General features: G+C 41.0%; 2 protein-coding genes across 9 annotated transcripts; both read left to right on the forward strand.

Moving 5' to 3' along the window:
* The first annotated feature begins 1,567 nt into the window (after positions 1-1,567).
* On the forward strand, positions 1,568-7,538 carry LOC112282721 (solute carrier family 40 member 3, chloroplastic). 4 transcript variants are annotated; one of them, XM_090250640.1, is made up of 14 exons: positions 1,568-1,849; positions 1,990-2,664; positions 2,999-3,179; positions 3,517-3,580; positions 3,858-3,982; positions 4,195-4,284; positions 4,451-4,636; positions 4,951-5,025; positions 5,196-5,297; positions 5,476-5,593; positions 5,893-6,039; positions 6,267-6,373; positions 6,522-6,635; positions 6,811-7,538. In XM_090250640.1, exons 2-14 carry the CDS (start codon positions 2,471-2,473, stop codon positions 7,162-7,164), a joined length of 1,857 nt encoding a protein of 618 aa, XP_090106766.1. In that variant the 5' UTR covers positions 1,568-1,849; positions 1,990-2,470; the 3' UTR covers positions 7,165-7,538. The 4 variants fall into 4 exon arrangements, with proteins under 4 accessions (XP_090106766.1, XP_090106767.1, XP_024376487.1 ...); XM_090250641.1 differs by having other exon boundaries at positions 5,896-6,039; XM_024520719.3 differs by having other exon boundaries at positions 1,568-2,664; positions 5,896-6,039.
* Positions 7,539-11,345: 3,807 nt separating this feature from the next.
* On the forward strand, positions 11,346-22,329 carry LOC112282736 (uncharacterized). Of its 5 annotated transcripts, XM_090250642.1 has the most exons (28): positions 11,548-12,003; positions 12,353-12,568; positions 12,799-13,084; positions 13,240-13,301; positions 13,438-13,530; positions 13,721-13,762; positions 13,872-14,090; positions 14,210-14,338; positions 14,464-14,529; positions 14,690-14,788; positions 15,021-15,085; positions 15,217-15,275; positions 15,547-15,717; positions 16,003-16,138; positions 16,372-16,486; positions 16,682-16,983; positions 17,107-17,311; positions 17,458-18,150; positions 18,320-18,629; positions 18,730-19,130; positions 19,286-19,525; positions 19,749-19,832; positions 20,001-20,277; positions 20,444-20,636; positions 20,726-20,742; positions 20,899-21,068; positions 21,180-21,417; positions 21,527-22,329. In XM_090250642.1, the coding sequence occupies exons 1-28, from the start codon at positions 11,803-11,805 to the stop codon at positions 21,838-21,840; spliced, it is 5,403 nt and encodes a 1,800-aa protein (XP_090106768.1). In that variant the 5' UTR covers positions 11,548-11,802; the 3' UTR covers positions 21,841-22,329. The 5 variants fall into 5 exon arrangements, 3 of the variants coding, with proteins under 3 accessions (XP_024376523.1, XP_090106768.1, XP_090106769.1); XM_024520755.3 differs by having other exon boundaries at positions 11,346-12,003; positions 20,726-21,068; XR_016503095.1 differs by lacking the exon at positions 20,726-20,742 and having other exon boundaries at positions 20,743-21,068.

The raw sequence follows: 22,329 nt of genomic DNA on the forward strand, positions 1-22,329 counted from the left end.
GAAATTTCTTTCTAATAATTTGTGATTTTTACTCAGTGAATTTTTTGTTTAGAATTATGAGGAATTTGTATATATGATATAGTATTTGATTGAAAAATCATCCTTTTAAATTTTTTAATTGTAAATAAATAAACATGATTTTTGTAATATAAATGTACTTTTAAATTTAAGATATATTTAAAACGTATCAATATTTTTAGGGAAATGTTAAATAGACCTATGCTTTTACTAAATCAATCCACCTATGACAAAGGATATGATAATTATGTTAAATGTGGTTGGTTTTAATTGGTTGTGGATCAAGTAGCAGAGAAATAAATCTAGAGGTAATTTTTTTTCTTTTTTTCACAATGGCTAGGATGGGTAGATCAATTTCGTAAAAACTTGGATCTATTTAACATTTCCCTAGTGTTATTATTATTATATGTTAGCATTAATGTATGTTATTTGTTTGATTTTTCTTTGCTATTGAAATCTAACATATGTGATAGTTTAAAAATACCTAGGGTTATTTTTAAACCTAAAGCTCTATAATAATAATAATAATAATAATAATTGTATGTAACTTCAAAATTGAGAATTTCTTCCCTTCAATTTGAGATTTTCAAAGTCTACTTTGCATTCAACATTAGAATCAAGAAGATTTGAATATTTTCTTTGTTATTGAAACCTAACATAAGTGTTAGTTTAAAAATACTTTAGATTATTTTTAAACCTAAAGCTCTACTAATATATAACAATAATACTAATATACCTCAACTCTCGAACTTCCTAAAAAACGAACGCACTTTTTGAAATTTCACATTACTTCTGGTATTTTTAAATTATACACATGTCAACAACTCCTAGTTGCTGTTTCAACAAAGCGAAGTTCAGTTGAGAAGAAAAGTTGTTGAAAGTAAAAGTAAAAGTTAGACGTAGAAGTAAAATGAAAAGGCTGTGAAGTGGAGATGAGGCTGGGGCCGTGGATGGAACGGGGGAGGGCGAGGGTGTGGTCAAGGTGGCACAGATTCTCCATGCGCTCCACTTCCACTGACTGGATTGCGATCACAATTGTCGAAAAAAAGGGGCACCACTTCCACACACACTCAGCATTGGACCACGTAGGGTTCCCACTTCCAATCCCCGGCCCCCAACCACCAGCTCTGTCTGATAACTTAAGCTTCTTCCTGTTCAACCCTTCCTCACGCACAACCTCGCAACAAAAATGAATCACACAACCTTGAATTGGCTTCGGGAATGAATATGGTTTGTGGTTTCGCAGTTTCGAGCTCCGTTCCACAGTGAGCAATCATGTCCAACCCCTGTTGATAGAACAGACAGAGGAAAATCCCGGTTGTCAGAAACGACACAACGGAGAGGGGTCTTTTTCACACGGGGATGTGAGTTGGAAAGAAGGAAGAGCGGGGTTGGATAATGGGGAAAGAGCGGTGATAGGTCTCCGCCAGAAGGCAATCATTCGCCAACCGCGGTTTGGTGGAGCCACGACCACCATTCGTCAACCGGGCCCGCGATTGCTGCGCCAACTTAATGCCCAGATTTGCTGCTTTCCATCATCCGGTCCAGATCCCTCGCTCGCTGCTCTTCGCGCAACTGCCTGTTCCCCTTGTGTGTGCTCGTTTGCGTGATCCGGGTGGATTGATGAAGCAGCCAGGTGCGTGATTGGCGTCAGTTGAGGTGGAGACACAATTGACTTCGAAGCTTCTCGCTTCTTTCACTCGGATTTGTGGATTTCGCACTCATTCTGCTTTGACGAATCTCAGTGAGGTGGACTGTGGAGGCGTCAGACGGTGTGGCCGTCGAGCAGTCTCGAGCACGAGGGTGGGCTCTGATGTGGATTAGTGTTCAGGTGCGATTGCTGTGGAGTGTTGGTTGATGCTGCATGCGATTGTTCGACTCTTGCAATGATTTTTGGTAATTGTTCGTAGTGAGGGAGTGAAGTGAAGTGAAGTGACGTGACATGAAGCAAAGAGGGCTGGATCACGGCAGGACGTGCTTGTGAACGAGGCGGTGGTAGGGGCGCATTGCAGGCGGGCGTTGGTACGCAGGAGGCACTAAGAAGAGAAGGCCTGTTCATTGAAGCTCGGTTCCGCATTCTTTGCACTGCAGTTTTGGTTTCTTGAGATTTGCTAAAGCTCTTCTGCTCAGTGCAAGTCTATGGGACAACTGGAGGTGTATCATAAGCTGGTTTCTTTCGTGAGCTTGCGCGATGTGAGAAGTTTGGAGAAATTATTTGGTGATTTCTACAGGGACTTGTGAATTTTAAAATATTTTTTTAGAGCAAGTTTGTGGACGAGTTCTATTGAGAATCTCCAGATTGAAGCACGACATTTCCAGGGAAATCAATTGGTGAGAAGGCAGGTTTCAAGTATAAGTTGAAACGCTCGCTGAATGGTAAAAGAAGTGTTTACAGGGTGGGCTTCTCTCAAGGCTACGCAATTAGACCAAAGGATACCTAGAAGTAATAGGTATGGCGATCCATACCTTGATACGCCCCTCGCTGCGCTCCCGTCAGCCGCAAGCAAAGATCAGGGCAGAAGTGTCTCGAAGGGCACATACCGGTGCCCCCGTCAGAATACGGATAGGAAGTCAAGATTGGAAATGCAACATCGTTCAAAATTTTAAACAAGGATGGCTACATGTTGACCTGCAATCTGCTTTCAGGTGGGATAGAACTTTGAATTGTCAAGTTTTATCGTTACATGTTTATTCGAGGGCGGTGTTGGAGATTGACATCTTAGAGAGGTTTTTTTAGGGTTTCCACGACATAGCTCAGTTCCTAGTCGACTTTTATCATCTTCATTAAATTTTATGTTATGGTTCGAAACTCTACGTAAGTGTTTTTAGCAATTTTTAGATAAGGTTTGTGGAGTCTGAATGAACTGAGTAGTTAAGAGAATGATATTCGCTGCTGTATTCGTATGGAGTTACATCTTTTTTTTTTTTTTTTTTTTTTTTTTTTCCGTCTTAGAATTGAATGAAGTGCCGGATGTTGCAGAAAAAATGTTGCTACCCCATCGCAGAAGTGCTACTACCAAGAGGTTAGTGCCGAAGTGATCGATGTTGTGAGCGAGGAAGCTGTATTGAATGCAACAATTGCTAGTGAATTGGAAGCACTTCAAGTGTCTTTACCGACCGATGATGAGGGAGCCTTGGAAGTCCTGTTACCTACCTTGCAGGTACGCATTTTGGACATACTTGGAGAAGCTGATACCTACTAAAATGCAATGGAATTATTGTGTCACGCCATTTCTTCAGATCACAGGGACGAATTATTCGTTGTGAGTTATTTTTCGTTCTAATTGTGAAGTGGGATTTCAAAGTGATTAATATTCCTTTCTGGAGAGCTTGTAATGAGCAGTCGTGAAATCAGAGTTGTACCATCTCTTACGAATCGTGTCAGTGTTATTTAGATTACAACAGATTTATTTTAGCGAATCTGGCAGAGAACGGCGTCAGCTTCCTTGAAAGAAGTGAGGTCGATACGATAATTTATGTGGGTTGTTTTGCCACCAGGTACAATCTTTGGAGGAACAAGAGAAGTTGGCCGCAACTCCGGCACATCCCGAGGGTCTTTGCGGTAAATACCTTTCGTACTTGATGAAGTAAATATTAGTATTATTTTATTTTTTTGTGACCATTCGTTTCTTGAACGTTTCTGCCTGTAGTTTAAAGAGGCGACAGCTTGAATAGACTGAAGTGAAGTAAATTTTTCTAAGGATCTGGAACAACCGCAGTGAAATATGAGCCAAATTTCTAATTCCTGTTGTTGCGATTAGCTTTATCTGCTATATAGCTCCTGTGCTCCTGCACTCTCTTACGTTTTGTCGTGTCTCTCGGTTTCTTGGTTAGTTCAGCCTTGTATGGCAGCTACTTTGCCTCCTGCTTCGTGGAGCATACTTGGCGCTTCGCATGGCCTGCTGTCATTGCAGTGATGCATCACACCCTCCTTCCTGTTGCCGTCGTCAGCTTCGTGAGTCAGGTAGGTTCTCATAAACTTCATACTTGCCTGTATTTGCTCAGGAACTTAGTGATTGTTGAAACCAAATCGTTGAGGGTCCTTATTCAAATTTTAAGATTTGAGGAAGGAAGAGAAATGTGAGCTGTATATCGTACAACTTTTATTTTCCATTTCCACACCCTCTCCCAGCATAATTTGAAAGTAGACTAACATTGTCTGTGAATTTCTGGCAGCTTGTGATATTTGCTGCAGGTCCTTGGTTAGGAGCTATGTTGGATTCCATGCCTCGAGTGGCTGCTTTTAAAGGGTTATGCATTGTTCAGGTTGGTTGTGTAAATATCAAGTGATGTCATTTCTTTCACAGTAAACTTGAATTTATTTGGTTTATACATAATTCTAAGTTACTCACATTCAAGTTACCTAGTGCAATTGCTTCATGTTTTGTCACATTTCCCTAGCTAACATCGAGTCCTATTTATAATTTGGCAGACGCTTTCTATGCTGGCCTCTGCAGGGGCTACTGTGTATGCCCTTAGTGGAGCAGCACCAATAGCCTCCACAGCCACCGTTTTATTTCTTCAACCCTGGTTTCTGGTGCTCGTTGCGGCGTCTGCTGTTGAGCGGCTAACTGGACTGGGTAGTGGTGTGGCGTTTGAAAGAGATTGGGTAGTTTCGGTGAGTTTCAGTGCTGACTGTATGTAACAAGGAAATGGATGATTTGGATAGTTAATGTTGCCATCCTTACGTAGTGTCTGTTAGCTGCTGCTCATCAGAAAGTTGGAGTGTGAATGCTACTTTTAACAACCGTTTTCATGCTTGTATTCGTTTTTCAACAACCTCAACTTTCCATCTCAAGAGATCAATTGGTTTCAGTTTAACTGGTCATGTCTTCAGAAATGTTGTTCATTTTTTGAGTGTTTGAGTCAATGAATCACGTCTTTGATGCACGTGCATGTTAAAATTCGCTACCTTTTTTCATTGTTTAACAGCTGGCCGGCGCGAATCGTCCTATTGCATTGTCAAATGCAAATGCTACTCTACGGAGGGTTGAGCTGGTCTGCGAGGTATGCACTGTGTCTGGTGTTGATGTTAAATTGACTTTGGAGTGGATGCCAGGTGTTCTAGTTATCCCTTCCTCTCTTTGAGTATGTTAAGGTGTACCAGACTATGGTAGACCTCAAGAGGATAGAAGCTTGGTGAGTAATTAATTGAAGATAGTTTCTATATTTTGCAGATAGCAGGTCCTTTTGTTTTTGGAATGTTATTGTCCAAGTACGACCCAAAGTTGTGCGTGAAAATGACAGTTGGAGTAATGGTCGTCGCGCTTCCCATTTTGGTGAGTATCTGCTACTTGATCTTGAAACAGTCAAGAATTTTGCAGAAGTGTGTGCGAAGCAATGGTTGGATTGTTTTTAAAAGTGGAGTTTTTTTCTTTTTTGCCGAGCGACGAATTTTCAACCTGTAAGGTCATTGAATTTCGCTTATTGCTTTAATTTTCAACATGTTAATTTCAGCTTAAACTGGTGGACGCTACTGATAGACTGTCGAAAGGAGCTCTACAGCGTCCTAAGCATGCAACTGTTGGAGACAAGATAAAGGGCAGTAATACAGATACACAACACGAAGAAGCAGGTGCAATGATTAAGTTTTTTTTTTGTTGCTAGTTCAATGTCTGGGAGAGTCTAATGTGTACTTTTAAAAAAGAAAGAAAAGGGAAAATAAACGAAAATATAACCCTAGTGCTTTTGACAGACATTTATGTTGGTTAACATATAAATATCATATGTATCTGTTTGTCCTAATCAGTTCTAAAAGCATCGAGCACTCCAATAACTGCTCGTGAGAATGCATGTCGCTATATTCGGATGCCAATACAAGGATGTAAAACAAGGTGCAGATATATTGATGCAAGATGTAAATTTAATGTACAGCAGGTGGTGGACTGCAAGCTGTGATACGTGGATGGAAACAATACTTGGCGCAACCTGTTTTACCTGCTAGTTTAGCGTATGTGCTTCTGTACTTCAATGCCGTCTTAGCACCAGGTGGCTTGATGACGACGTATCTTACCCAACAAGGTATTTGGTTTAGTTTTTTCTTCTCAATAGCTTTATTTTGGCACATGCATTATATTTCGGGTGTTTAAAACACGAGGAATGGAGATGGATTGTTGTTCAGTTAAGTTTTGTAGTTTTGTAAGAAACTTTTATGCTTAGATTTGCTTCATTTCTCTTAAACATGTGAAAGTACCCACGGTTGCTGTTTTAAGTAATCTTGAAACTGACATTTGTTTGTGATCTGGCAGGAGTAAATCCTTCGTTGGTTGGCTTGTTTAGAGGATTGAGTGCACTTATGGGCTTTGGTGCAACTTTCCTTTCAGCTACGCTGATTGGCAAACTTGGGGTGTTGAAGGTACTATTAGTACCTGTAGTTGTTAACAATCAGTTAGTATTTTAGTGAATGCAGTTACTTCCGTAAGAAATCGGCACAAAATTTGTGTTTCTGGATTTTTGTTTTAGAATTTGTAATAATAAATGTGGTCGTGCATGCGGTCTCGCAGGCAGGTGCGGCTTCATTAATTTTTCAAGCCTTGGTGCTTGCTATGGCGGTTGCAGTATATTTGAGCAACCCCTTTGGGCTTCAGTACTCACTGATTTTGTTTCTCTTCTTAACGGTAAGTGATAATTTTCTATCTGCAATCCTTCTTCATACTTAAAATTGTCAGCATTCTCTTAGATTTTGAACACCATTTAAACTAAAGTGATTATTCTAAAAAATCAACTAACATTATTCTTGAGCAAATTTTGGAGTCGCTGTTTCTGATCTATTTTGATTATTGATACTTGTAGGTCGTCTCCCGCTTAGGTTACTGGGCCTATGATATGGTGGATGCCCAGATTTTTCAAACTGCAATTCCAGCAACTCAAGCCAACCTCGTGGGAACAACAGAAGTATCATTAGCAAGTTTAGCAGAACTTGGAATGCTGGGGGTGGCTATTGTTGCCAACGACGTGAAATACTTTGGACATTTGGCAGCGCTATCAATGGCCGCTGTGGTAGGTGCTGCTTGGATTTATTGGCACTGGTTGGCAAATCCTACTGATGACCAACGACGATTATTTCCACATGACCCACACTTCGATGATTCAGAGAAAGCTAGGCAACTGGGACTACAGACGCTTGTTCCATCGACTGTGGCATAATATCTTTCACGTCTCATAATGCAGTTAGTCACACTGTAGAGTATCTAATTCATTTTTGGAATAGGGCATGGCAGATTTGTGACAATTGTATCACTTGATGTCCACTTATTGATTGGCGCAGGATGAAAATCAGATTCTCAGTGATCTGCTATTGTATTCTGCCTAGACAAGAGTGAAACACGAATACATTTGCATTCAGGGACAAAGGTCCATGAATGTATTGACAGGGACTGCTTTTGGCAGTGATGGCCTCCATAGCTAACTACACCTTCTGAACACAGCCTTGTACATACAGCTGGAACTTGCTACATTTTTCAGAAGTGTGTAGAGACACGTGTATGAACTGTTCCTTTATACAAGTTCAATCGGGTATACTTGGCACTCTTGCATGCTTGGGTTCTCATTGTTGAGACGTTTTCTGCATGATTGGAAATTTATTGTTTTGAGATAAAAAAATCTGGTAGTCAATGTCACCTTGATAATTGTAACATGACCCTCCAATCACGAGAAGTTAAAGATCTGTAAATCTACAATTGCAGAAGGAATACACATACTATACAAAATCTGGGCTTGAACAAACACTATGTTGAAAGTAGTTCACAAATTGCTATTGTTACTTGTGATGTTTAGTACCAAGATTAAATAATCATCTAAAGTTTTGGTTTTCATTGGTGTCTTTAAAAGTAACAATAGATATGACTTGAAAGTTATTTACATACAAAGAAAATTTCTTAATCAAATACATCAATCAATAAGTATACACTTGAAGATCATATCAAATAAAGTATATTTATGGATTTAACTTCAAATTTACTTTCCATTAAAAAAAAGAAAAATATAGCATATATTCCTTTGAAATATGTTGAAACATCAAGAATATCCTTGTATTCTTGACAATTGCAAATCTACTCTACTTTTGTGAGAATATCAAATCTACCCTTCAACTTAATAAGCTATTATAAAAATTCTTTTTTAAGTGCAAGTGGGATCCAACTTGCATGTCGTAGAGAAATCAATGGGCCTTCTTTCACACTTTTTGGCATAGAATGCATGGACTACAACAATTCCTAATGATTCCTATCTGCATTTAATCATCCTCCATGGCTAAATTAATTGATCATGCAGATGTTGGAGCAATCGAAGCAGGAACAAACATGATTTTTGCTAGACAAACTCATTATAATGCTCTCATTTGAGCATGAACTACCACAACACTAGTTCATTGCTTCATTTGATTTTGGAAAACACCTTCCATTTGGAAATATTTGAATAGATATAACAAAAGTTTTTGTTTCAGTTTCCGTATAAAGAATTTGCTCAAGCTTGTTAATGAATTGATGCCTTTGTTTTAATTTCTGTGTATAGAGACATATATTGTATAAAACTTATTTGTCATTGGTCAAAGATTAAGTTTTATTGCTTTTGTGCCAATTTTATTACTCCAATATTAATGTTTTTCAACAATATTTTAAATAGATTTATATTATTTATTTATTGAATATTAGTAATATGTCTCAACATATGCCAAGGTGTCAAAGACATAAATTATACAATTAATACATATTATATAATTTAATTACATAATACATAGCTTAGTATTTTTAAAATTTTGCTAAAAAAATGCATATAGAAGTGGCTACTAGTGCTTTCAAATCATCTACTTAATTTTAGAAATATCCATCAAATTGTCTAGGATATGAATCACAAACAACCAAAATGTCAATTCATTCTTCTATTACTAGAAAAGAATAAATATTCATTCAAAGATATCATAATGTTTTAAATACAATGGCTATTGCCAAAGACAAGAAGACTAAAGACTCTTAAAATAAGACTAAAAACAAAAAAGATATTGATAAGAATGAAGAAGACTTCACTTTTGCCTCCATATATACTATCTAATTAAGAACTATATAATGATGTTCTATAGGACCTCTTACATATGTCCAACTTACAAAACATGTGTCTAACTTGCAAAATATGTTTTATACACATGCATCACATGGCCAACTTTTACCACAAATTACCAACCTTTGCAATACATGGCTAACTTATTAGTCAAGTTTTCAATGTATAAATCACCTACAAACATACATAAAGTCAAATTTGCATCTATGAAGCTTCTAAAAAACTTCTCCACAAGATGTTATCAAATTTATCTACTTTCTTCACTTCTACCAAACTCTTCTTATCTACATAATTATAAGTATTGATTATGTTTGTGACATAAGAATATGACTATAAAGATAAACTACTAATGTATAATATATATGTACAACTAAGTAAAATAAGAATAAAAAGAGAAAGAATAGAATCAAAGAAAATATGTAATTTTTTATAAATAAAAAAATGAATCATAATGGCTATTATCAAATGAAAAAAAAATATAGAATCTTTAACTAAGACTAAATCAAAAGACATGTATTAAGACGACTAAAGATGATTTAAGCTTATCTCTTTATATACTTAACTAACAAGAAAGCTATATAGAATTTTTTTATAAAAATTCTAAAGCATGTAAGACAAATGTCTAAGTTGTGAAAAATAGCTTTAGTAGTTTTATAAAATGTAGTAATTTTATAAAAGTTTTCATAGCCTTATGGCATATCAAGAAGTATCTACAGATCAAGTATGTATCTAATATATTTTTTAATATTTCTCAAATAAAATGTTTATTAATCTAAGATGATTTTACTTCTATACAATTCTATTTCTTCAAGTAGTATTATTATTCATTACATTATTTACTTCTTTTAAAGATAAGTTCCACAATGAGAATCTAAGAAAAAACAGTGTTCTACCTCATCCTATATATATATATAAAATATTCTGGTTAATTTTCCTAAGTAAGAGAAACCTCTCAATTTTACCCAATCAATTTTTCTTTTTCAAATTGTAGCTTCTCACCTGTACCCCCAAACATTAAAACCCCTTTAATCTCAAACTCAAATATTTCCAATTTTATCTTGACACAACCCATGCTTAAGAAATAAAACCAACAGTCAAAATGAGTCAGTACCATTACCAACGAACAAAGCCACTGGCAGCATTGGATGAGGAGGCAATATGAACAAAGCAGCAACATCAGGGGCCACGGTATCATCCATCCACTCATCCACTTGGCATCACACGTGTCAAGCACATGAAATTGACCTCAATTCCTGAAAAGAGGGGGGGGGGATTCGCCCCTGCGGCGTCGGAGACAGCGCAGGCTCGCGTGGTAATCTTCGCGGCGTGCGTGGGGAGCCATGGCTGAGTGAAGGGGGATGCGCCGCTGGAGCTCACCGGAATGGGACACCACGAGTGCGCATTCGAGAGAGAGAGCTGGGTACTTAGGAAACATGAATATAGTAGGGTGCATTCCTGGGCAGAATCATTCCCTCTTGAATGAATGAATGATCAGGCAAGAGGTGGGGGGGAGGGCTGGCTGACTCATTCTTGTCTTGTCTTGTTTTGTTACAGTCTGCGTGAGAGCTAATAACTCATGCTGGGTTGGCCCAGTGGTGCGCAAAGCATCAGAGCGACGCGCTTGTATGACCCCATAACACCCTTCACTAGATGGACTGGAAACTATGGTCATTATCTGGCGGGACTCCCTCATCGATTGGGGAACATCCCTTACGGCTGCATGCTTTGGTGGTAGATGTCGCCCTTGGGTTCTGTGAATGCCTTGTCATTGGTGTGGGGCCCCCGCGGTGCTTGCCCAGGGATGGGGGAATTCTGACAAGATCCGATCCCTTGACAACATTGAACATTGCTCTCTTTCTCTCTCCGATCTTTTCATTTCGGGAATGAGTTTCGGCTGTGGCAAGGTGGGATGCGGCATCGATGTTCTTGAACTTGCCCTTTCTGAAAGACATGCTTGGAACAACATTAGTCTTCGTCAGCTGAGTAGCCATTGCTCGATCCCAAGCTCCAGTGGAAGGGATTCATGAGCCGGTTGTGAGTGGTAAATACGGACAAAGGTGACGGAAGGATCCCTTGACGGTAGATCGACACTGTTTGGGAGCACTTGATCGTGTCTCTCGGATGGATGCTGGAGGCATCCAATTCCCGGTGAAGCAAGTTACGTTTGGGATCATCGAAAAGGATCTTGTGGGGGAGGGTTGGCCCTTCGACAGTTGCACCTTGAAAGATATTAAGTGTCCCACTTGGCCATACTGTTCCAATTTGAGTTCCTGATTACCTTTTTGAATAATGCTTGCCCTACCTCAGTCTTTCACTCTCGTGGGTGACACGCATTCTTCGACCGTTGAGGGCCTACTGGTGGTGGTCAGGGGAGTCCATGATGAGGAACCATTTGCAGATCTATTCGTGGAACCTCACATATTCGATATCAGATTTGCCGGAGATTTAAGGGCCATGTCAATCATTTTGCTTGTTAGATGATTTGAAGTCGGTCGAGTGCGCTCTTGCGACTCACTCACGACACCTTGCAGACTGCTCTATTGTTTCCAGTTCAATGCCACAACATTACCTCGCTTTGTTTTTCTCACTCACACCCAATGCGCACGAGTAGTTGCATAATGTGAGATTATCTGGAGGAGATTGTTAGTGCACTGGCATAAATCCATCACAAGCACACAAATCCAAAGAATGTGTCTGCAACGGAATGCAAAGACTGTGCCATAAATAAACATGCCCAATTTTTTCGGTGCGATGGCCACCGGAGTGGAGATGATGGAGAGGGACCAAGGAGCGGCGCTGCTTGGAGACTACAGTCCCCGATCTGCAAAATCTGGTCGCAGATCGATGTCATTGGAAGAGAAGCGTGCATTGCCGCCGGTTCGAGGGCAAGATCAACTGCAAGCATTGCTACGCCGTCAGTGGCTTCACAAGGTACCACACCTTCCCTGTCACTGCAGACATTAGAGAGGTCTCTCGACTACCAATGAAGGCGTGCTCACGGTTGTTTACACGTTCAATGTCCCGCTCCAGTCCAATACTGCCCCCATCTGTGCGAAGAATGTCAAGGATTAGTAATTTTCATGTACCGACAAAGTTACGAACTTTTTTCTACAAATCTGTAAACTGCTCATGTTGAAGAGAAACGTGATCCTCCAAGAATTAGACCTTTAAATTGCTAACATCTGACGGTAGATTCGGTTTTGACGACGACATTGTGGAGAGCGACGGATGGCTTTGAGCGAAAGTTAATTGAGTGATATATTGTCGTATGGAGTTGCAGAGAAGGGGATGGCAGCAAACCATCATGGAGATACTCAGTCCGCTGCTACTGATGACTCTGCTGGTATGGGGTTGGTCCCGCAGCGTGGAAGAAACCCACGTTGCCGAAATTTTCGTCAATCACACGTTGCCAATTTCTTTCATGCTCAAAGAGAACATGTTATCCAATTCCAAAAGCCTCCTGCAGCTGTGTCCTCCCAGCTTGCTTGCCCAGCAGGTGAACCGTCGAAGTCACCAATTTTCACCCTAATCTCTTTGTGCTTTGACCTTATCAGCAATAACAGTCAAATTACGGTAACAACCTTCAGTGTTCGTGTGTGTGTGTTTGTATGTTTGTTTTAAATTTGATTTTTTATTTTCTTTTAAGTTGTGTTTTCTTTTTAAAGTTCCTTTTTCGTTTTTTTTCCTTTCCCATGTTTTGATTTGATGTGCATTTGGAACTGACAGCAACTTTCACCCGAGGAGCTACGCCGTCTAGTTGAGCTAATTCGGCTAAAAGTTGGGCACTCCTTTGGGGGAACCCTGTTTCACAACCTCACCAGCAAACCCTCGTCCACAATCACTAATATACAGTCAATGTCACCTGCATTGGCGGTTCTCAGCCTTCAATGTGTCGAATCCGCAATGCAAATCACTACTGTCATTAAATCCTTCGACGCTTACAATGGGCCCTTGCCTGTGCCCTCCTTCGATGCCTTCGTTCAGGCTCATTTGCTCCTCAAACGAACTCTGAGTGAGTAACCCTCCTCGTGATCTCACCTTTTCCACCAAATTTATGCTCAAAGACTGTTAACACTCTTTCGAAATGTATAGTAATTTTCCAGTATTGGCCGCCTCATTTCAGTTAGTATCGATTGATAACCTCGTCCCATTGGTCACTGGTATCAGAGGCTGGTGAAGGAAAGCAATTCGAGGACGCACTGCGCGCACAGCGATTGTTCGGCAATGTCGTGAGTGATGAATTTCCATTCTCACTTAGGAGTATCCCCTAATCACTTATGATGGGTGTTCTTCAACCAAAGTCTGCACATAATCGAAACAAGTTTTCTTGATTGTGTTTAAATAATCTTCTTGTGTGTGTTGCAGCTTGGAAATCTACTACAGCTGGGGTGCATTACATTTGTACCTGACACACCAGAGGTTACCGCCCTTGTGGAGTATTTGACCACTTCAACCGAGGTAGTCCTGACTTCTCTCTTCTCCTTAGTAGACGATCTCATCCTTCTATTGGTTACTGCTTACCGCAAGGCGTGTTCTTGCAAGATGTCGTGTAGACAATGTGTCCCTTACCACAAACGGTACATGAGGCGAATTGGATTTGATTTGGGAGTTCTATCCTAAAGTTCTGTCTGCTTACTATTGCATGCAGTTTTTTAAAGACGTCTACGGTGGCATCTTCCAAAGTGAAAAGGTAAAGCCTTCACCCACATATCAAAGCATGAATTAGTTCACACATCGACGTAAGAGACATTAACTGTCATTAAGGAAATTTTCCTTCTTTCTCCATTCTTTCCTCCCAGGATGCTGAGAAACACGCACTTACATCAGTGCAACTGGAGAGGCCAACATGGGCCATAATTGTGGTGGAGCATTTAGATATTGTGGGCGGAAATGTTGACTACAAAATACGAATGAATTTCACGACAGTTCCATCCACTTGGGATACACTTCACAAACGGCGGAAGGGACTCCTCAGCTACTACAAACGTTACTATACTTCAGGGTTTCTCAGCTTACAGGTAAGCTTTGTTTACCACAGGGATTTTACAAGCGTGATTCATCGAAATGTACTCTTAGTTAAAAGCTACAAATATCTTTAACTTGGTCGTATCTCACAACAATATCGGTTTTTGAGCAGGATGCAATCAATGGTTATGTTCTTCAGCTTGCCCCGAAGCAGAAACAAGCGGATCTGTTCACCCACAAACCTATGTGGGCTGCTCCGTTTCCAACACCTGCACACATGCGTAACAAGTTCTTCCATAAAGTAAGTTCTTAAAATGCTTTTGTACAGTTTTTTAATCTTTGCCAGTATCTTCCTAAATGCATGTCAAAGTTTACACTCGAATATTTTGCTGTATACTTATTCTATTGGCTGGTGCGATTCTTCAGGTTGGACCATTGCTGGAGATCATGTTGTGCTTCACTGCTTTTTACCCTCTTGGTATGTTTGTTAAGGTCAGTAGTGGAATCCTTGTTCCCAGTTCCAGTCAGTTCTCTGAAATGGGAAGTTAAAACCCAAATAATTTCAGTTTGTAAAATCCTTGTGCTATCTGTGTTATTGTCCAAGAGTTAACGTTAAGTGAGAGGAACTTATGTGGTCGGGATACATGTGTAGGGTATGGTGGAGGACAAGGAGAGCAGGGCTAAACAGACAATGCTAACAATGGGGTTAAAACCTTGGGTATTTTCTGTGTCTTGGCACATGACTTATTTGGTATGTAGACTTTGAACAGACAGGTAACCCTAAACCTGTCCGTGTGTCTACGGGTCATAGATCATGTTTATCTTCCCTGTTGGAACGCTTTCTTAGACATTCAATTCCTTTCTGTAGATAATGACATGGGCCGTGACAAGAGTTTTAGATCAAGTTTTGTATTAAGACGTTTATTACTAAGATAGCTATTGTTCTCTGCCTGATTGTTTCTTACCACATGAATGGATTGCAGGCTACTTTTATGCTGAATTCGATATGCATGACAATACTCATGTCTATGACAATTTTCCATAGAAGGTAAAGGGTTTCTTTATTCAGCACCGACGGAGCAGGACTTCAGTAGACAGGAATGCACATAAATGTTCTGCGTAACAATACAGTTGCTGTTCATTCTAATTAACTTATGTTTTGGTCTGGTGGTTTGGCAGTGATCCGAGTCTACTATTCGTCATGTATTTTTTCTTCACCACATCGTTGATTTCCTTTGGTGATTACCTATCCACTTTGGATCACTCTTTCTTCGTTGTATTAATGTCGTTTTGGTCCACGAGCTCTCACAATCCTCGAGCGTACTGTATGCAACTGGACTGCGATAACTTAGAACGTCATAAGATACAGGACGCATGTTGCAGATCAGAGTGTTACTGGGTTTCAGATTGCATGCTTTTAGCTTGAACTATTTAACTCCTATGGCGTGCGTAATTTTGTGGAGACTTTGCGTAATTTGTCATAATATTCTAGTGTCTCCAACCCTGCAGGCTTTTTTTTGTCGGTGTTCTTCTCAAGATCCAAGCTTGCAGCAATTGCGGCGATATTCTCCCTCTTTGCTGCATTGATGCCACGATATCTCTTCTTCCGGACAAGCAATGGACAAGCCATTGTGGGGAAAACTATAGCTTCATTACTGCCCCCCACAGCATATGCCTTTGGTGATTCATCTCTGCCAATCACATTTGAAGTAAAGAAGGGAAAATTAGACACGCTGAAGAGAATCTGCTGCGGATGTTGAACTAAACATTTGTCGCTTTACAAAACTCTACATTGTTGTGAGCTTGGTTGAATTTAATGGCTATCAAGGTCACTGTTGCTTGAGGAAGTGATTTTTGCCGTGACTTGTTCTTTGATGTGCTGTTGCAGTGTCAATATTTGTACCAACAATGTTAATTTTGGTGCTTTGAAGTAAAAGAGCCTTCTTGTTATGATCTTGGTTGCAGGAGTGGATCTTGTGGCACACTATGAAGGAAGTGGCTATGGTCTAACATGGGCAGATATTGGAGAAGATGGGTTTTCCATTTGGAGAGTTCTCATGCTTTTGCTGGCAGACTCAGTGCTATACATATTATTGGCTTGGTAAGACAGCGACCTCACTTAACCTGAAAATTACATTTAAGAGAGTTGCCGTAGATTAAGGACCTCCACTTTTTCTTTCTAGCTACTGGACAGAAAAGAATTACTGGCATCTTTCCTACCATATGCAAATCAAGGGTATCTAATTTGACTTCGAAAGTACCAGAATGAAAGCTGGGAAAAACTAGAACTAGGTGGCAATTGGATACTTATGCATCTTTGTCTTTTGGCTTTAGGTACTTGGAACAAGTGATTCCATCAGGATACGCGGCACGACAATCTCCATGGTTCCTCTTTTCGCCTTCCTACTGGCACAAATGTGCAGGGAACAACCACACTGATACTTACCAGGTATCTGTGCTTCTTAATGTTGCAAACTTGATCACGAAGTCATTGTCGACAATTGATTTGATTAAACTCGTCCAGATTCTTGAATGACGACAAGACGATACTGAAATTATGATGTGCTTTTTAGGTTCTTCGTGTTTAAACTCAAATTTTTACTTTGATGTGTCGGTTGTAAAAACTTCTGGCGCTGTGCTGCAGAAATTGAGCACCACAGATGAGATGGACGACATTGTTGAAGGTGACATTGAGCCATTATTTTCAAGCGGCGACGAGGCAGCAATACGCATCGAGGGTCTGCGAAAAGTGTACAATGATGGAAAAGTTGCAGTGACTGGTCTTTGCTTGGACTTCTTCGAGAACAATGTTACGGCTCTCTTAGGTCACAACGGAGCTGGGAAGAGTACCACTATATCCATGCTTACGGGTATGATCCAGCCCACAAGTGGAGATGCAAAAATCTTGGGTTACAGCATTTTGAGCAACATGAATGACGTTCGAAGGTGCATTTTCTTCACCATCATTTTCATCTTGTGAGACAGTAAATGAAAGTGGATTGTCTAAATTAATCAACAATTATATAAGTAGCTAACTCTTGAATACCCACACCATGCATGATCAAGCAGGATCATTGGATTTTGCCCTCAACAAAATGTTCTCTTCGGCTACTTGACCGTGAAGGAACATCTGGAATTGTATGCTGCTGTGAAAGGGGTCCCCAGACATTCTATCCCTCTTGTTGTGGGCGACATGATTGTGAGTCTCGAATTAAAGGGAAAAACCGAAACGCGCGTAGCTTGTCTTTCCGGAGGCATGCAACGAAAGCTGCAGGTATCGATAACTTGTGAATTGCGCCAATTGCTTCGTACCTTTTGTTTCCATGACTTGTCTGTTACTTTCTGAGATTTCTATAAAAACCTATACCACAGTTCCTTGCTTTAATAATCCCTGGCTTATTTTCCTTACTGTTGGTGCAGGTGGGGCTAGCTATGATAGGGGACTCAAGAGTAGTGTTTCTGGATGAGCCCACATGTGGTTTAGATCCCCAGTCAAGACGCAGTGTGTGGGACCTTCTAAGAAGCTTCAAACATGGCCGAGCCATTGTCCTCACCACACACTACATGGACGAGGCTGATTTATTGTGCGACCGTATCGCCATCATGAGCGAGGGCCGACTTCGCTGTTGCGGTACCAGTCTCTTTCTCAAATCAAAGTTTGGCGTTGGGTACAACCTCCGTATGACACGTAACAATCTTTCCTCTAGTGATGCTACGGCTGTGGCGGCGCTGGTGAAGCACTATGTTCCGCAAGCAATCCCTCTCAGCTCAGCAGGTGGGGAGATCTCTTTCCAGTTACCAAGCTCCAACAAAGCTGCGTTTTCGCAGCTGTTTCAAGAATTAGAAGGAAAACTGGGTGCTTTCTCCGTTAGCAGCTATGGTGTCTCAATGACTACGTTGGAGGAGGTTTTCCTACGATTAGCAGACAATGACGAAAGTCCTTTGAAACACCAAAAACACTGTATTCCCCCAAATGACTTACCGAGTACATTCACTGTTGAAATCCCCTCATGTAAACCATCATTCTCAATTGAGAAGAGGAAGAGGAGCCGCACTCGTGCATTTAAGCAGATGTTTTTGAAGCGTGCCATTATTGCAAAGCGCGACATGAAGGTAACTAGAGATCTCCGATTTCTGATATACAGCCCTGTGACAGCAGTTTCAAGAGGTCCAGCAAAAGCGAAAGCCGAACTGTTTTGATAAATGTCTGTGTATGTTCGATTTTATTCTTTTGTTGCTATATTTGTGAGTAACAAGATGGGGAACAATGTTCACTTGGCAGGCATTTGCCAATTCCGTACTTCTCCCAGTTGTTGCCATTGGTCTTGTTATGCTGATTATGAAGCTCAATATCGACCCAGCTGGACCTCAATTGCAGATCAATTTTGATATGTATAGTAGAACTGTGACGGGAAGAAAGGAATTCCCTCCAGTGGCAGTAATTCCCGTAGCTGGACCCATACCTTCCAACTATTTGCCCCTTCAAGGTGGAAGTAAATTTGTAAGATTTGACCCAGATGATGCAGTGAACAACAGCATCCAGATAAGCCAACAGCTTCTAAGCTCTCTGTTCTGTGTACCAGCTCGATTTGGTATGTCCGTTTTTCTATTGAACTCTCATTCTTTTTTTGTTATTTTCTTTCTGGTGCTTTAGACAGTACGTAAGTCCTTCATGTTCAATTGGCTTGGCAGGAGCTGTAGTCATCAACGACACATTATGGCCAAGGACCAATTTCACTTCCCAACAAACCGATGAAACCATTGGAAAGCTTTGGAAGTCGTATAAAGCTGAAACTGGAAATGGCCTTTCGAGCGCTGTGACTCTTATGTATAATACAACATCAGATCACTCCTTTCCAGCTTTGATTCAAGAGTTGGCTCAAATGACATTTCGGGCAAGAACGAAGAATGCCTCAGCTACTTTGCACATGTCAAGCCACCCTTTACCTCTTACCAAGAATGAGGCACTTCTTGTTCAAAACATCTTGACAGGATTGGCTGCTCTTTTTACACTCATCCCATTGTCCTATTGTGCCGCAAGCTTTGCTGTCTTCGTGGTTCAGGAACGGGAGGTCAAGGCTAAGCTATTGCAGGTAATTGAGTATCCTGGTGATAAAGCTATGTTATGACCTATAATTTTCATGGCTATTTACGACCATTGAGTAGGTTCATAAGTACAGTGAAAATAAACTCATTTCCTTGCTCTGTAAATCATCTTACATTGTGTGTTGTCTTCTCGTGGCTATAGATGGTGAGTGGAGCATCCACGTTTTCATACTGGGCAGCGGCGTATGTATGGGACATGTTAACATATTTAATTATAGTGAGCACCACTATGTTGGTGCTAGTGTTATACAAAGACCAGTCCTTCACAGGGTCTTGGGCAAAAGCAAGTGCTGCTATTGCACTGCTTATTGCCTTCGGTTTGGCAGTCGTTCCCCTCACTTACTGCTATTCGTTTGCCTTTTCCAATCATGCCAATGCCCAGGTACTGCTCACTTTTTCCAATTGCCACAAATTCCTGTTGCTGCAATTGTATCGTCATGTTGTTCTGAATCGTGAAATGCCCTCTTTAACTTTTCATCTTCAACTTCCAGCTTATTTCATTATCAAATGAAAGTAGAAAATTGCGCCTTATCTGCACACTGGTCGTCCCAATTAAGAATAAAGATCTTCAAACTTCAACCTCCATTGCAACATTTGTTTTCCAGGTAGCGATAGCAGGAATTCACTTGATCACTGGTTTTGGAGCGCTTGGAAGCAATATTCTCCTGGCTTCTCTAGAGAACACCAAGGTAAGGCTCCCCCCATTCTCAATATGCTGGAATTAACAGTTTGTGGAACAATCAAATGATTGTCTCAGAGACTTGCAACCACTTCTGTCTATTTTTCGTTCACATTTGAAAAGTTTGAAAAATATTTTGCTCGAGGCATCTGAAGTGTATTTGATAATTGAGCTGCAGGTTTTGAGTGAGCGTCTGATCCTGGTGTACCAGTTCTTTCCACCATACAACTTGGGAAAAGGGCTTGCTAATTTAGCTGCTCTGGATCTGGAGAGCACCATGGACGGACGTCCGAGTAATCCTTGTCGTTGGGATGTTACCGGTCACTCGCTAGCGTTGATGCTGGTGGAGGCTGTGGGCTTTGCCTGTCTCACACTTATCATAGATTCTAGCTCTTGGTTACCCTCTTGGCTCTCCTTCACAGCACACTCTACTTCCAAACCCAGCATGTACTTAGGTAAAGAACTCTACCTGGCTTCAAATGTTACAATGATGTCCATGATAAGGTTAGTCAATTTGATATGGCATTAACCACTGCAGTGTGTGGTCTTAGTTCAAATGCTTTTACGCAATACAGGAGATAGATGAACTTACTCTGTCTACCTTTGATGACGACAATACAGAGGTGAATACTATAGAAGAAGATGACGATGTCAGAACTGAGCGCCAGCGAGTGGAAGGAGGTTTGGCGGCGAAAGACACAGTTGTAGTGTACAAGCTGAACAAAATGTATCCTGGGCAAGGCGTAGACGAGGCGAAGGTGGCCGTCAGAAATCTCTCGCTTGGCATTCCACCGGGACAATGCTTTGGCTTCCTGTAAGTAGTTCATTCCTTTGGCTATTTTATAATCTGGATTCTTAATCTTTGGGGATTCATTAAAATGTGTTCTTGTTATATGTTGACAGAGGTGTAAATGGAGCAGGTAAAACCACCACTCTCTCAATCTTGAGTGGCGACACAAAACCAACAAGTGGTGATGTGTTCATCACCGGCAACTCCGTGTTGAGTAAACTGCCTGCATCTCAGAAGCAAATAGGCTATTGTCCCCAGTTTAATCCATTGCTGGACCTTATGACAGCCAGGGAACATCTGCACATGTATGCCAGCTTGAAAGGAGTTCCCTCTCAGAGTGTGAGGAAGGTTGTTACTGATTTGGTCCAAGCTGTTGGCCTTGAGAAGTACGTGGACCAGCTGGCGGGTTCTTACAGTGGCGGCAACAAGCGCAAGCTTGCTCTTTGCATCGCAATGGTTAGTCATTGTTTTCCATTATTGCTCCTTCTTATCGGCTGCTTGCTTGTACTCTTCCGAAGCATATTCAATACTCCGGGAACAAAAAAATGAGAAAAAAGGAATTGGCAGATTGGAGACCCTGCGGTACTGTTTCTGGATGAGCCCAGCAGTGGCATGGACCCAGTCACGCGACGAGCCATGTGGAACCTCATCTTAAACGCCGTGGTAGAGAAGAACATGAGCGCTGTTCTCACCACCCACAGCATGGAGGAGTGCGAGGCGTTGTGTGGGCGCGTAGGCGTTATGGTGGCGGGCAGCTTGGTCTGTCTAGGGTCCGTCCAACACATCAAGTCTCAGTTTGGTCAAGGTGAGGGATACTTACCCTTATTTCATTTTCTCAAAAGCTGAACCAACTCCCATTCTATTTTTCTTACGAGATTTGTGTTCATATAGTGGAGCATGATTGAATGTAACAGGCTACACCGTGGAGTTACAGTGCTCACGCGCAGCTTCCCTCACTGATCTCCACCACTTCATGAAGTCGGAGTTTCCAGGTTCCGTTCTGGAGGAGGAGCGTATGCTGAGAGTCAAGTATTCACTGCCTCGAAACAGCCACTCTCTTTCGCATGTCTTCTCATCCTTGGAAAAAGCTAAGTATGATCTTGACCTTGATGACTACAGTGTGAGCCAAAGCACACTAGAGCAGATTTTCCTAAGTATGGCCAGTGACAGAAATGTCGACCGAGCTCAAAGGCCCATGAAATCAGATACTCATGTATGTGAGGTGTAGCTGTCCTGGAAAATTGCATCCCAGAGTTAGCAGAAGAAACATGCTGCAAAGTTCAACCGAGTTTTAGTGCAATCAGGTAGTTCTTTTGTGGAAGAACAAAATTTGGACGATTGTGCAGCCTTCCTGGATTCTCTCCAAAATTTAAATTAGTTTTGTAAACACGTAGTCTGTAGTTGTCAACCGACAGTCTAGGGAAGGCAGTTCGTTGCTCATAGAAAGCGTGACCACAGGTATGATTGGAAGTGTGAACTTATCACTCAATAGAGAAGGCTGGAAATTATGTCAGCAACTTACACTGACTTTAGTTTTCAAACCGTAAAGATTAGACCCTATTCGGTGTCAGTGGATATTCTCGAAGCTCTTGATGCACATTGGCCATGTCCGGTCGATTCTAGGGCTCAAGGGCAATGCGTCTAACGTTTTTTGGGGTCATTTACAGAAATTCATGAAGAAGGTAAATTCAAGCATAGGTAACTGTTTGACCGTCAA

The sequence above is a fragment of the Physcomitrium patens genome, chromosome 5, assembly GCF_059467195.1.
Source record: "Physcomitrium patens ecotype Gransden chromosome 5, ASM5946719v1, whole genome shotgun sequence".
Taxonomy (NCBI): Eukaryota; Viridiplantae; Streptophyta; class Bryopsida; order Funariales; family Funariaceae; genus Physcomitrium; species Physcomitrium patens.